This window comes from Gossypium raimondii, chromosome 5 (assembly GCF_025698545.1).
Source record: "Gossypium raimondii isolate GPD5lz chromosome 5, ASM2569854v1, whole genome shotgun sequence".
NCBI classification, from domain to species: Eukaryota; Viridiplantae; Streptophyta; class Magnoliopsida; order Malvales; family Malvaceae; genus Gossypium; species Gossypium raimondii.
In genome coordinates, this window is record NC_068569.1 from 50,808,788 (window position 1) to 50,824,137 (window position 15,350).

General features: G+C 34.1%; 2 protein-coding genes across 9 annotated transcripts; one reads left to right on the forward strand and one right to left on the reverse strand.

The window, feature by feature from the left end:
• Positions 1–250: 250 nt before the first annotated feature.
• Positions 251–2,031, forward strand: LOC105766431 (PRA1 family protein H). 2 transcript variants are annotated; one of them, XM_012585900.2, is made up of 4 exons: positions 251–721; positions 929–1,065; positions 1,368–1,439; positions 1,520–2,031. In XM_012585900.2, the coding sequence occupies exons 1-4, from the start codon at positions 285–287 to the stop codon at positions 1,588–1,590; spliced, it is 717 nt and encodes a 238-aa protein (XP_012441354.1). In that variant the 5' UTR covers positions 251–284; the 3' UTR covers positions 1,591–2,031. The 2 variants fall into 2 exon arrangements, with proteins under 2 accessions (XP_012441354.1, XP_012441355.1); XM_012585901.2 differs by lacking the exon at positions 1,368–1,439.
• A 1,727-nt stretch (positions 2,032–3,758) lies between these two features.
• Positions 3,759–15,096, reverse strand: LOC105766414 (uncharacterized). 7 transcript variants are annotated; one of them, XR_008195731.1, is made up of 22 exons: positions 14,929–15,096; positions 14,256–14,476; positions 12,927–12,983; positions 12,445–12,472; positions 12,235–12,357; positions 11,065–11,176; positions 10,814–10,851; positions 10,650–10,703; positions 9,706–9,774; positions 9,420–9,536; positions 9,229–9,297; positions 8,683–8,762; positions 8,351–8,476; positions 8,030–8,279; positions 7,297–7,347; positions 7,095–7,187; positions 6,819–6,986; positions 6,313–6,443; positions 5,862–5,994; positions 4,677–4,801; positions 4,392–4,590; positions 3,759–3,926 (listed from the first exon to the last, which is right to left on the reverse strand). XR_008195731.1 is itself a non-coding variant. In XM_052630077.1 (22 exons), the coding sequence occupies exons 2-22, from the start codon at positions 14,348–14,350 to the stop codon at positions 3,908–3,910; spliced, it is 2,118 nt and encodes a 705-aa protein (XP_052486037.1). In that variant the 5' UTR covers positions 14,351–14,476; positions 14,929–15,095; the 3' UTR covers positions 3,759–3,907. The 7 variants fall into 7 exon arrangements, 6 of the variants coding, with proteins under 6 accessions (XP_052486037.1, XP_052486038.1, XP_052486036.1 ...); XM_052630077.1 differs by having other exon boundaries at positions 4,392–4,574; positions 8,030–8,276; positions 14,929–15,095; XM_052630078.1 differs by having other exon boundaries at positions 4,392–4,574; positions 5,862–5,991; positions 14,929–15,095.
• Positions 15,097–15,350: the final 254 nt, after the last annotated feature.

Sequence of the window (15,350 nt, forward strand, 5' to 3'; positions counted from 1 at the left end):
ATTATTTTAAATTGAAATTGAATAGAAATTGTAAAAATAAAAATAAAAAATTAATATATAGTAAAAGTATAGTCCTAAATTTAGATGTCAATTAATGCAAAATATAGTGTTAAATTTTAATTTTCACTTTGCATATTCTATAAAAATAGAGAAGATAGATATTAAATTTTAAATTTTAAATTAATAAAGGGACTAAAACCAGAATTAAACCTAAAAATTCCTGAACTTAAGAATCAAGGAGGAAAAGGAAGAAAAGGAAAATCTCAAAAAAGAATTAAAGAAAAATGGTGTTTTCCTCTAATCCATTATCTCTCAGCGTCCCAGACCCTACCTTCGAATCGTGGCTCCGAGACTCCGGCTACCTAGACGTCATCGACAACCAACAGACCGCCGCTGCTGCCGCTCCCACCACCGGTACTTCCACGATTAGCGACCCAACAATAACCATCCCAATCAGCAGCTTCCTTTTCCGATATTTGGTCTCTTTTTTCTCTCATTTATGGACGCTACTCTCTCTACTCACGTTCAACCCATTCGCCAAGCTCACCACCAACGATTTCTCCGGTGAAACTCCGTCGTGGACTAAAGGGTTCTTCGCGGATTTCTTGTCCTATTCGTTTCCAGCTTCGGCTTCTCAAGCGAGGCTCAGGGTTCAAGAGAACGTTAAGCGTTATGCTCGGAATTATGCTTCACTTTTTATCCTCTTCTTCGCTTGTTCTCTGTAAGCAAAAAACACTCTTCTTTCTTTGCAGTAATCTTTGGTATTTTGTTGTTAGTTTTGAGGATTGTTTTGGTTCTTTCCAAGGATGACGTAAATTGGGTTTCTTGTTTGTTTCCTGAGAAACTTGTGGGAAAGAGAAAAAGAAACTTAATGTAGGTTATACACCCAGCTTGGTTAATCACTTGGTTTTCTGTTATTGTTTCATAGGTATCAGCTGCCACTTGCACTTGTTGGGTTGATATCAAGTTTGGCACTTTGGGATTCATTCAGGTTCTTCAGTGATAAATGGGGTTTGAATCGATTCCCTGTCACTGAAATGATCTTGGTTCGCTTTGCGCAATGCGGTGAGTTCTTGAATTTCAGCACTTTATAATCTTCATTAGAGGAATATTTCAGTGAAGTCTTAAGAAGAATTGTCAAATATTGCTAGTAGAAATTACATGTGAAGCTGACTTGATTACACTTGATCCCTCGATGCCTCTTTTATTTTGTATCTGCGAAAGATGACCCTTGCTTCAAGCAAACTTCAAAATATTAAAATTTCCTGGGATTCTTAGGCAAAAGATTTATGGTTTGTATGAACATATACAGATAGAAGCTATTTTCTTTTGGTTTTGTAATACCAACTTTATTTCATCTTTTGCAGTTACTGCAATTATTTTGTTGTGGTTGAATGTTCAAATGGCTTTGTGTTGTACCCTTGTTGTCAGTTATATAGGTAAATATTGCATTTTCTTTTGAAACTTCTGTTGATGTTTGCATAATTTGTTTGAACATATAATTATATTTTTCATATAGTTATGCTTTTGCATGCCGCATTCCGGAAGCTGACTCCAGTAAAGCAACCTTCTCAAGGTAGACGGAAATAGGAGATCACACTGAACCAAACACAAATATGGCCAGCTTCGGTTTGCAGTTTTGTTTTGCAGCAAGAGATCAACAACTTTTCTTCAGTGAGCTAAAAAAACGACCTCTTTATAGTATAATGGCTTATTATCCGGTGGATGACTTTTTTTGTAGTTGGTCTTGCTCGGTACATGTAAAATGACAAAAAGAAATTGCATTATTGCGATGAACATTTGATAGATCTTGTTTAGCTTTCTATCAATCATAGGCTGTTGAGTTTTCTAACCTGTAATCGAGTTTTGCTGGTATTAACTTTGTATATTCCCTCATGCACCCTCTTCCTGCTTAAAAGTTGACTAATTCATTCAGAGCTCGCAGTTAAATGGTGCTTGGCATTCATTTCTGTAAACCTTGCTACACGAAGAACTGAAATAGAATTTGAAAAGGTGAATACCAATTCCTAATTTTTGTTTTGCCTGCAATCTTAGGGTAGCAAATCTATTGGTCACAAATTTATAACCAAATCTTTATGGATGGTCGTTATCCAGAGTGGTAATTTAGAAAGTTTTGTGTAGTGATTTGTTATATTTGTTGATTAAAAGCACTCTTCATTTAAGCTTGAGAAGTTAGGCTCAACCCAGTTTGTGCTGCCATGCTGCTATGTGTAAAACTTGCCATAATTGAATGTTGGTCATGGCTGAAAATCACTGATATTATGTTACTCAGATTTAACACTGAATAACATAGCTATGATATTCTTAAATTGATGTTACCTGGAATTGAATAGAGATTGCATTGGTGTGTTTTTCTTGCTTGATTTGAATAACATATCTGTGTTTGGCATAATGTTTACTAGATTATGTGATGCAGGTGAAAGAAAAAAAAATATTAAAAAAATTTATTAATCTTTAAAATTGAAATTGTCAATGCCTCCTGGAGTATTTGTTGACACTTCTTTTAAGGTTGAAGGTTCAAGCTTGGTATTGTGTTTAGTTTCTTTTAAGGATTTGATATAGAAGATATAAATACCCTTGTAATCATATTTGTTTGTAAAAGATAAGGTCTTTTAGATTTTTTTTTTCAACCAAGTGTCTCAATTAAAGCCTGGTATGGATTCTGCTAAGAGATGCTTATGATACATGCAAGAACTCATTGAAAATTCATAACAGCTGTGGTTCTAATTCTTTTGTTTTATGGATCTCTTGGGAGTCTACAGTGCTGAAACTGGAAGTATTGCAACAATGACACATTTTTTACCTTCATATGAAAAGCTTGGAATTTGGATCATTTAAAGTAGTTGAATTTCAGCTGGTAAATACATACATTTTTCCGGTGGTCTTGAGACCTCCAATTCATGAAAATGATCAGATATCAAGAAGAAAAAAACAGAGAAAAATAATAAAACATCAATATCTGCATTCTTGCTGATTTTATTGTTCTTGAACGTTTTTCTTAAATTAGTTGAATTTGAGATTCAAGTTTTACAGACATAAATATGAAAAAGAACATCTTTAACCTACAAACATATTGGTAATTAAACTACTAATTTTCTAAACTTTTCTGGCTCTTAAACTACTCTTTTATTACTCAATATTATCTCCATTAAAATCATTCAGCTAGCTTCTTCCTTTTTTCTTTACGTTGTTTCATTTATTCTATTTTCCCCTTTCTCTCTTCTTCCCATCAATTCCAGAAGAAAATCGTGTTACATGGCATTGTTATGATGAAATTTAGGGATGCAATTATTTAACTATCAACTTGAAACATCAATAATCGATTTTTTTTCTTTTTGGTCATTCAATTATAAAATATTACAAAATGATCAACTAATTATTTGTAAATTTTTGTATCACCCAATTGTATAAAATTACAAAATATCACTCAACTATTTAATTTTTATCTTTTATCACCCAACTAATTTTTACATTAGCCATATGATGAAAGAGAACTAAGTAATTTATCGTTTTGTAATTTTTCATAGTTGAATAACTAGAAAAGAAAAGAAAAGAAAAACCATAATTGAGTGGTCATTTTATAACCACCAAAAACTATTGAATTAATTTTTTAAAAATTGAGTAAACTCAAATCGAGCAAATAAGTAAATATTTAATAAATGATTAATGTTGTTGAGATTACATGTTGTAAAGCAAAATAAAGTATACATGAAAATTGGCACCTCAAGAAACAAAAATGTAGAAAGAGAATTTAATCAAAACGGATAACAAATACACAAATTGTTAAAAAGGTTATGTACAATCAAAATCATATAACAAATGCATGAAAGAAAATAACACACTACAAAACAGAGCTATAATCAAATCTTGGGTTGATATCTCCACCTCATGTTTGGCTTTGCCATCTGCATCATCATATCACAAAAACAGTTTACTTAGACATGGCTGCGAGTTAGATCTGTAACTTTCAAAACATATGAAAACGAATCATTCTGGTATTCAACATTATCCTAAGTCCAAACCATATTCAAAGCCGATTCAGATATTGGAGATCTGAAGGTTTCTATCCGAATCGCTTTGAATCCACTATGGATACCAAATCTAATCAGTAGAAAAAGGATCGGGTAGTGCTGGATATCCAATTGTTTGCCATCCATTATTCCTACAGTTTAGTGCCAATGTTGCTCCAACCTTTTGTTTTTCTTCAAGTACCCATGTTCAACATTGCTGCTGAACACATTTTTTGACAAGGATTGAGGATATGATCCTCCAAAAACCCTCAAAGATAAAATTGAACATACCCATATCCAACACTCAAGACTATCATATAAAAATCATTTGTCAAGTCAAGGAGTAATATTTCAACAAACCTAGAAAGTAGAAATCTAGCAAGTGGGCTCAAGTTGGAATTTGAAGGAAGCTCTTTATGCTGCTGCCTTTTTCGACTCTCAGTCTCTGGGTTTGTATTTTGTGCATCTTCAGGAGTTGTTTTTCCCTTATTGAACTTGCGAGCGGCCAGCTCCTGCATATCTTTCATGGAAGATTCCTTTGAGCTGCAAAATTTTACCTCTGCTTGAGTTCCATCGAGTTAAAAGACAGTGCAATACATATAAAGGGAACAATACCATGGGAATAGAAAATAAAAAGGTTTTAACCTTGCCAATCGTTCGAGCAACTTGCGAACAAGAGCTTCACAAGATCCAGGCTTTGCACGCTCCATGTTTATGAGGGAATTCGTAACTGCACGCACAACTGACCCTTCTGAATCATCAGCAATGACCTACATTATGTGCATTGACAAAACTATTAAGATATAAACAAATCTAATTCAGACTTAACAAATGTTGATCAGTCACAGATCGAGAAAATAAGTAAACTAAAACTCTTAATAAAACCTGATATAATAAAGAAATAAAACTAAAACTCCTATTGCAATAAAAGCGTCCATATCATATACATCATAGAATCATGTTCCCAAAGAAGTTCTTAATATGAATTAATGGCTTTGAAGACACACATATACTCACAGGTCGCTCTTTGAATCACCTGTTTTAGACTTCCTCACGAGTTTACTCATATTAAGTTGCTCACCTTAGATTAATATTCTACGAGTCAAAACTATTTCAAACATCCTATCTCGCAGTCTGAAATTTTCCTTGCACCTTAAGACAATTTTCATGATTACCCACTGACAGAAGCAGGCCTGGAGTCTTGTTTCACTTCAGTTACTATTATAAAGCTACTTTGATCCAGATGAATTAGAGTTATTACCAAGACTTAAGGGTGTGCTTGGTTGGGTGGAAAAGTTGAGGGATGGATAGTGGGAGTGGAAAAGTGGGAAAAAATAAATTTCAAGTATGCTTGGTAGGGAAAAAGAAGATAGGAGAGAGAATCATTTTCCATCCTAATGCATAGAACCCAACCCTTCCTAATTGGAAGGATGAGAGGGGAGAAAATGAGAGAGGTGCATGTTATTCAAAATTATGCTTTTTTTCAATGTTCTATTTCATTTCCTTCCATTTTTCAATTCTATCAAGCAATGGATGGAAAGAAAATTACATTATCTTTCAAATTTTCCATCTTTCCTACCAAGCACAACTATGGAAAGAACAATTATATTTCCATCTTTCTATTTTCCTACCTCTTTAATTTTTCATCTTTCTAATTTTCTTTCCTCTCTACCAAGCAAAGGCTAAGTTATACAGCATACTTGATCTTGATAAGCATCTTAATGCATCCTCTGGGTTAAAGATTTACTTAAATTGGAAGAATATTTTGATGTTACCTCTATCACACTAATTGACAAGGAAAAACTAAAAAAACATGTATACAGTACGCACCTCTTTTAGAGAAGGGATAAGTAACATTGATAGTGGTACAGATGCTGATGCTATCTTAGCATTTTCTTCATCATTACTAGCTTGGCTTGATCTTGAAAGTAATCTGGGTGCATCAAAATATTCACGAGAACTGCTGGAATTGAAATACAATACTTCAGAGAAAATGACACAGCCAAATACCAAAGATATATAAAATTCTGCATTTGAAGATTTAATATATAAAATTCTGCATTTGAAGATGTAAAAATTTTATTAGGTTGCTCAAACTCATCATCTTTCTTGAAGTACCCATGTTAAACATATTTTTGGACATGCGTATGGAGATATGATCATTCAGGGATCCTCCACATACATGAAAAAAGAAATGAAAAATTAAACATATACATGTTGGGCACATACCCATATCTCACAATCACAATCGAGTCCAACTAACATAGTTTATCAGGCTTACCTAGACGAATCAGAACAGTTACTTGTTAGGTCTTTTCTTCTGTTTTCATGGCCAGGACTATTAAGCTTGCTCCTTGAAGACTTGTCCCTAGCATTTGCTTTCCTCAACCCTGCTTGAATTGCAGCCTTTGCCTGAATTGACATTACAAGATGAGTTTCGATAGAAAGCATGATGATACACTATCAATCTGGAAGCTAATAATAAATTCAAGTTCAATGCTAAACTCAGATTTCTACAAGAGGAATTTGCATATCAAATAATTACATTATACAGCGAAAGGCTTCAGGAAAAATCCAGCTAAAGAATAATTTGAGTATTTCTTGTAAGACAGAATTAAGAACAATAAGTAAAGGTATCAAACAAGTGCATGTTAGAGATATACAATAGCAAAAGTGCAAACATCATAAAACAAATCAGTATCAATTATTAATTAATGATGCATATTCTATAACATTATAATTCACAACCAAACAAGGAATATCAAAACGTTTACAGTTAAAAACCACCTCTGCAAGATTTGATGCGCTATCTTCAACCGATGCACTTGAAGTTCTATCTTGAATTCCTTGCCTGGATCTTGGGGTTCGTGGAGAATCAGGATCATCGGTTTGGCCACGTAACACAATAGTTCCACTGGTAGAAGCATCTTCAAAAGATGCATATGTGCTGCTAGACTACAACACATTAAAATTAATAAAATCAATGGTTAAGACAAGAAAGAAATACAAACTTTATCTACTTAATACTTTTGTGAAGACAACTTTGAAGTGAAGGAAGCTTACAAGGGAGCTTGAGTCACGAAACAATGCAGACGATTGAGATCCTCTAGGAGATTTTATGACAATGGTTCCCGACCCACTGACAGACATTTCATCCTGGGAATAGAGCAACAAAAACAATGTAACAAGATCTGAGGTAAAAGTTTCTTATAGTCTGTGTAAAGGCACATGGCTAGACGCTAAAGTGAAACTCTATAAAACTTGCCTCAGACTCTTTCAGGCAAGGCACATGCTTGGTGCACCTAATTGCATTTTTCTACAAGGTGATAGGCGCAAAAGAAAAATCAGCCTGAGTGAAGATCTTGCATTTCTTTAAATTTTATGTCTTACCATTAACTGTACCTATAATAGTAAAAGATAAAGGTACACTATTGCACTCTCTATTTCTAAGTATTTGAGCATTCAATAACAAACTTGGGATTATAAACAAATCATGCATATTGGCCAAAAGAATAAGGCAAATGTCTCATGTTTTGTAGGATAAAACTGGACCACTCTTTTGAGTTTATGAATATAGTTATAAATCTTAAAGCTTATTTTGCATATATAAAAACATATAAATATTACACCCTGCTTCACTCAGGTAGCAATATCAGCTTCTATCACCTAGGTTTTGCCTTGTGCCTTCGACAACAATGCATATAGTGAACTTAATTTCTAGCCACATTAATGTCAAACAAGAAAAGAACTCTTAAAAAAAAGGAAAAAAAAGTCAATCATACATTAAAACATAATCAAGCCTAAGTCCATCTAGTCAATTTTAGAAGAATGGTCTTTGAAGCCGCTAGATCATCCCATAAAACAAATCTTTTTATTAAGGGCCTAGAACAAAAGGGAAAAACTTATGATGTCAAAAGCAATGATGCAATGCAAAGTTGGAATTACTTCACGTTGTGTGTGTGTGGGGGGGTGGGACAGAAAGAGAGAGAGAACCTTACATCATGGTCATTATCCTGATGTTCATTGTGGTATGATTCCCTAGCGTCTTTTCCAAAGGAAGCTTCCCTAGATTCACTAAGAGCATTACCACTTTCTGGAGTCCTCGGTCTTGCTTGATTATATGAAGCTTCTAGTTTCCTTTCTCTAATCTGAGGAGGTTTTGCAGCAGTTCGGACAGTACCTGTACTATTTGATCCACCAATGCTGAAGTCCCACCCAGCACTTTTAAATGTTTTTCCCAGATTACTGCTGATCAAACAAGTTGGTAAGAATCCCACCAAGCTACAAAGAAGCACTGTTAATCAACACAATAAACTCACCTAGCTCGAACAGTTCCGTCACCTCCTATATCTCTCATCACCTTCAAAGTGTCGGTTGATTCTCCTACAGCCATGGGGCCATTTCTAGTTTCTCCATCTTCCTTTAATTGGTACTTTGGGCGCTCTCTATTGAGAACACGAAACACAATCATCTTTACTACAATAAACAATGCAAGATTGATACTCTGGACTTAACATCCTCTAGTCATGGCATGTCAGAAACATTACTAATGCTATAAGCATAGTGTTCCATGGTGCTTTGACATCTCAAAACTGTCAGATACAGATTCCATTCATATGTAGGTTATGAAACCCTAAGTTCAAGACGGTACCTAATTCTCTCCAGAAGCTTCTGACTCTTCCTAGCATTCCTGATAAAACGATGCTTGAGAAGTTCCTTGGCACTAGGCCTCTGAAATTAAACATATTAAAGAAAAGCATAAGACAATTTAGAGCATTCAGAAATAATTAAGCCGATAAAACCATGATCGCCTATAGACATCAGAATAGTTTTAGACACCAAAGCACCAACAGTAATGTTGCATTTTAATTGGTGGCTGATAAAGGGAAACTAGATACCAAAACAGTCCATTTTCTAACCTTATCTATACTCAATTACTTACACCTTAACCTACTAATTGGGGTCAAGCACAAAATATGTTTCCTCTTACAACATGTAGAAAAAGAAAAGTTCTCCAAACACAAAGGGAATTTGATGAGCGCCCCAGAAGAAAAGAATACCATTTCAAAACATAATTTACCATGAATAGACAATCACATCTCTAACATTATAAAATGCAAAGGCCTCTGTTCCCATTACAAAAGAGCGATAAGCAAAAGGAAACAGGGATAAGCAACATGAAAGCATAATTACTTACCTCAGCAGGTACTTTCTTCAAACATAAGGAAACAAATTCCTTCATAGGGCGGGAAAAATGCTCTTCCAACTGTGGGATAGAAATTTTGATTACATTTAAACCGTAAATGTGATCATTCCATAATGAGAATGGGAACATAAGAATAAATCATTTGACATAAACTTCATGACAACAAAAGCTATTGAAATTACCTGAGGTGGATTTTCTCGCGGAATAATAAAAAGAACTCTCATAGGGTGAAGGTCTGCAAGTGGAGGTTCTCCTTTGGCCATCTCAATCACAGTTATGCCCAAAGACCATATATCAGCCTGTATCAGAAAAGCGCCCCAGTGATGGAATGCTCATTATTTAACAAGGCTTAGCATACAATATATTGGAGGCCATGCATATGTGCCTAAGAGGGAGAGGATAAGCAAATGGATAGCAGGTAATAGCAGCAACTTGAGAAAAATTCCAAAGCACAGTTTTTAGAAGTACCTTTTCGTTGTATCCATCTGAATTCTGAATCACTTCTGGTGCCATCCAGAAAGGTGTTCCTACAAAAGTCTGAACATTGTTAACCATATTAGTTCATTGATGATGATATGACAATCAGAGACCACCTGTAACACTGCATTAAGAAATTATCACTAGTGGGGTAAATAGAACTCAGGCTGATTTTAATCCTTCAATAAATATCATTTCAAATTTCTTTTTAAGACAATCAGGGCCCTAGAAACACTGAATAAACTGTAGGTAAAAATCAAATGGATGGCAAATGGCAATAGTACAATTACCATGCTAAAACAGCCATTAGATAAAATAGTTTACCTAGAGAATACAATTCCAGATTTAATGATAGAAAGATGCAGATAATAGTTAGAAATGGAGTGTACAAAAAAAAAAAAAAAAACAACAACAAACAAACAAAGAGGTTGTTATCCAGAATCACTTGCATTCACTACAAAATTGAACCCTGCCATTTCCAATTCCAAGTCAAGCTTTAAGTTCCAGAAAATTTCAATATTATATTCTTTTTCCATTCTTGACCACCTAAAACCTTACCTTTCATTTTATTAGGAACTATTTATTTTCAATTTTCTAGTTCATGGAGTAAAAACCATTGAACAGCTATTAAGAAACTAAATTCTAGTTTAAAACCTTAAGGTGAAAGCTTTTTTCAGAAACTAGATGAGTCAGATCAAATGTGACCCTTCAATTCAAAATGGAAAGATACAAACAAAAACTTCTAGTAAATTAAAACCTATCAAAAAGGGTTTTATATTAGCATCTTAAGATCATGTATAGAGAGATGAGGAGAGAGAGAAATCACAAAGTTACTAAAGCCATAGAAATATTTAAAAAAAAAAGCAGCAGTAAAGCCTAAAAAAGGGCATTCTGGCAAATTGGAGAAATGATGCATCTTAAACAAAATACTGCACCTTTCTCCGTGATATCGTCCTTGTTAATTGTGCCGAAACACCAAAATCTGCAACCTGTTACAAGGCCATAAAATTAACTTGCAACCTTCATCCACTTAAACATACACTCATATCCACTCAAAGCAAAGTAGTCGTACTAACATGAGTCCATTTAAGACAAGTACCTTAACATCACCATTCTCGGACAATAAAATGTTTGCCGCTGCCAATAGGGATAGCAAAAATGTTGTCAGTTAACAAAGAATAAAGCAATAAATCCATACAACATTTAAAGAAATTAAACGAAGGCTGAAAATAAATGAGAAATAATTTAACACAGGACACATGCCTATGGTCTAAAACCAAATGTTCTAAAATTTTCTTCTTATCTTTGTGAAAACTATATTTATTGTTAAGAACGAGTGAAGAAAACAACCTTTGATATCTCTATGAATCTTTCCTTCATTATGTAGATATTCAATTGCATGCAGCAAATCCCGTGAAATACATGCAATTGACATTTCATCTAGTGGAGGGCCTGACTGGAGCTGCATATAAAGAGTCGCCGTAAGCTTTCCATAACAAATAAACGTTATTCAGGAATCATAGCCCATGAAATCAGATAACTAGCAAGTGCACAACACAATATATGCAGACAAAGATTAGTACCAAAGAAGTATGAGAAGATTGGTGGTTGTACTGTACCCCGGAAAAAAAATCAAACCAGAGATTGTATGCATAGAACAGAATTAAACAAAAAGAATGCCAAGATCTGCAAAGAAAATGCCTTGAAATTGGAGCTAAAAGCACAAAAGAGAATTTTCAGCTACTAAAAGGAAAGATGGTGGTGATGCCTTCAAAGTTATCACCTACTTCAGTTGACATTTAGCACTTAAAGGTAGTTCTAAAGAATTTTTTATCATGTTATCGACAATGTTGACTGTCGACAACCTTAATAGGCTGATTTTTAGGGATTGTATTTGCTAATTATTAAGGATTCTATTTATTGTATAGATTATTATTTCCTTAGTTAGGTCTACATAATTTGAATATATACCTTTGTATTCTTAGTTGAAATACAAGTGTATCATTTACGAAACCCTCAAAAGTATCTTTTTCATCACTATCTCCAAATAATTTTTAAATAAAAAGAACACTATTTTAACCACTCTTGTCCCTTGCAACACCCCCCCCCCCCCAAAAAAAAAAGAAGAAAAAAACAGAAAGAGTAAAATCAAAAGCAAAGCAAAACAATGGCAGTTCATGTTCAAGAGAATTTGATCCATATGGCAAATATAGATAGAAAAAAGAAAAGAAAAAGGCCACCAAATCAAGTCCTTAGGCTCACTAAGAAAACAGCAAGCAATAACAAATCAACCCATTATTATTTATTGCATGATCTTTATCAATGACACTTGGTAATTTATTTCTTAATGGTATATTTGCAATGATCTTTGTTATGGCCGCTTTCATCTTTACCAAAATCTTGGTCAAAAACAGAGTGAAAAAGAGGGTTCATATCTTTTTGGAAGCAAAACTTCCTCATTAATCTTCAATCAGATATCATGCACCAAACGTGTAGAAGCAAGTGATAGAAGTAACTTACTAGGTCAGCAACTGAACCACCAGCCATGTATTCCATTATTATCCATAGTTTAGTTTGGTGAAGATAGGAACCATAATACTCTGTGATGTATGGACAACGGCATTGTGACAGAACAGAAATTTCCTGGAGCCAAAAGAACACATATGAAAGACCTAGTAACCTATTTGTTAAAAACTTCGGATGCTAGCTCGTAAGAAAGTAAGGCAATACCTTCTGGATGTCCTCAATTTCATCCTCACTACAAAATGCAAAAATAAAATAAAAATAAAGCATGCATAAGAAAGAGATGAAATATGAAGAGCAAAATAAACAGTAAGCAATTGGAAGTTGTTACATTCCAAGTCTACTTGCAGTAAATAAATGCATCAGCAAACTCCCATGCAAGTCAATAATATATCTAATGGTACTTCTATGGATGAATGGGAAGATAAATTTGCTTTGCTGAACACACACAAACTACTGATGCTTAGTTACCAAGAAAAGGTGGTTTTCTCACCAGAAAAACTCACAAGTCTACATAGAGACCGCCAGTAAGAGGGAGATGAGGGAAAGAGAGCAAGTCAGTATTTAAACAAATGGAAAATGGATGGAAGATCGTAAACAAGACTTTCTTGCACACAGCAACCACCTGCCTTTAAAACTTGAATATATGAGGAATAAATTAAACAAAAATAGCAAAGCTATCAACTTACGATTCCTCTAAATCGATAACCTTAATAGCAACTTCTTTCTTCAGTTCCTTATCGAACCTGAACATCAAGAAAGGCATCAGCTATCCTTCTCATTTTCATCAATCATGATTTAAACAGCCATAGCATATCTAACATGATTATGGGTATGAACCTGTCATAAATGTCTTGCAGTATAACTAGCAGTCACATTACATAGTCAAATAAAATAAGGTGCCATATATGCCTAGAACATCAAACAGAATGTCCGTTCTCTAACTCATTTAGAAGGAATCAGCGTCAGTCCTATAACAATTACCAACAGACCAGGAGAATAATAGTTACAAATATAGATTGCATAACTGATATGCAAGCCCTCACATTATGTGTTCTCATATAATTAAGGTTACCTTAACACACCATTAAAATAACTAGACAAGTAAACAAATAACTAAGAGGGAAAATGGTTGACTACAGCATCCTCTTTCTGAAGTGTCAGCCTAATCTATTTGAGCAAAACTCAAGAAAAGGAGACCAAATACCAGTTTTCTTTGATAAGCAAAAACAGATATGAGTTATTAAATAAAGGGCTCTATTCGAACAGAGCTTCAAATGACAACACTTTGCAATGGTTTTAAACACTACAACTAAAACTCAGTGTCTTGAGGACACTCAATATTTGCAACCTTGCAATTCATTCCAATAGTTCATAAAAAATTCACAATGTTCCTAGACAGTACACAAGTTCTTCCTTTTGCACCAGACATTCTCTAAGCCTAATCTATTATTAACATAGACTAACGAATGTGCCTACCTAGGATAATCCAAGAGTTTAAACATTACAGAACTCATTCAGTATGAAAAAGAACAAACTTAATTAAATAAACCTATTCTAGGGATCATAAAGTTAGCAGGGGTCTTCATAAACTCCTCCCTGAAGTGTATAAGATCTAATGGTCAATTTATAGGTCAGTAATTCAGCACCCAATGGCCCTTGAGGCTCCTTTCTCCCCACACTTATGGGAAGATCTTTTTCCTTTATATTTAAATTAAAAGTACAAATTCAAATCTTAGGAGCACGATGTATTTTCAACTTAGTTAGACTCTAAAAGATTTAATTTCAACAGTACTATTGGTAATATTTACCATCAAACAGCTAATTTACTCCTAGCAAACACCAAGCAACTCCTAAATTAAACACCAGCAATAAAGTTAAAATGCATGCAACATAATACATCAATCAAGAGTAACACTATTACATTCGTCTGAAGTTCTTTTCTTATAACAAAATGTAAATTAAAATGCAGAAGTATCGGAGCAGAATGATAACAAAAGAAATTGACATAGACTTACGCTTTATAGACATCGCCAAAAGATCCTCTGCCAATCAACTCCACTTCACTAAATCTAGACCCCGCTGCTTCTTGTAAACCTGCTATGTCAGCCATTTGTACACACAAACCCCTTTGACACCAAAGATCAAAACCAACCCAAAATTCACAGTCTACCCATTCTTCAATTACAGTTCAATACCCAGTTCCATATTGCCAAAACCAGCCTCGAGAATCCAATCCCTGAAACAGAAATTTAAAACAAAACCCATTAATATCCTCAAAACGTCTACAAAAAGCAAAAGCATACCCCAAAAGAATCCCACATTTCAAGATCTAAAAACCCAATTAAAAAGAAATTAAAATCAGAAAATATCCACAAGCTCTTACAGTGAAAGCAAAGCATACCCAGAGAGACACCGAAAAAACACACACAACAAATAAAAGATTTCCTTTTCTATTTAGGTGAAAAACAGGATGTATTAAAGTGACATACGAACAGAAAAAAAGCCCAACAAGAATCCTTAGAAAACAAAATTTAACAACTACCCATTACAAAATTACACTCTCTTTTGATAATGAAACCACAACATCCCCATGTATCTTACAAAAAAACACCGCAACAACTTGGTCTTTTTCTTTCCTTTCATTACATGAATCAATTGGAGAAACGTTATTTTCTATGAAAATTTTACCTCTTCGATTTGGGGAAGATCTTTTCTCTTTCGTTACTCTTTCGATGTTTGTCTCTCCCTGTTTTTCTTCAATAGAGAGAGTGAGAGAAACAATGGATTTATTTTTATTTTTTATTTTTATTTTTTCAGAGCTTTCAAAGAGATCGAGGAATAAAACAGAAGATGTTCGTTAATGGAGGACTTTGCTTTGCAATTTTTCCTTTTTTACGGGTAAATTTAATTTCTAGATGAATTAAAAACGCATCGTTTTGATCAGCCTTCATTTACAGGCTCTAATGAGCCGAGCCAGAGCGGCCCACTTCAGTCAACGACATGGCTCAACAAAGCCGGCCGAGCCCGTTATTGACTTTTTTTTTTAATTTTTCCTTTTTTCTATTATACTTTTCGAAGAAAATTAGTTAAATAAAATAATTATTCTAAAA

Bases quoted from the DNA above. Each gene is read 5' to 3' on its own strand.
- LOC105766431 (XM_012585900.2), top strand. From the start codon at position 285: ATGGTGTTTTCCTCTAATCCATTATCTCTCAGCGTCCCAGACCCTACC. The intron at 1,066-1,367 runs GTGAGTTCTTGA...CATCTTTTGCAG, and splicing joins GGTTCGCTTTGCGCAATGCG to TTACTGCAATTATTTTGTTG. The intron at 1,440-1,519 runs GTAAATATTGCA...TTTTTCATATAG, and splicing joins CCTTGTTGTCAGTTATATAG to TTATGCTTTTGCATGCCGCA.
- LOC105766414 (XM_052630076.1), bottom strand. From the start codon at position 14,350: ATGGCTGACATAGCAGGTTTACAAGAAGCAGCGGGGTCTAGATTTAGT. The intron at 12,358-12,444 runs GTATTGCCTTAC...TTTTGGCTCCAG, and splicing joins AAATTGAGGACATCCAGAAG to GAAATTTCTGTTCTGTCACA. The intron at 6,987-7,094 runs GTAAGCTTCCTT...AATGTGTTGTAG, and splicing joins TTCGTGACTCAAGCTCCCTT to TCTAGCAGCACATATGCATC.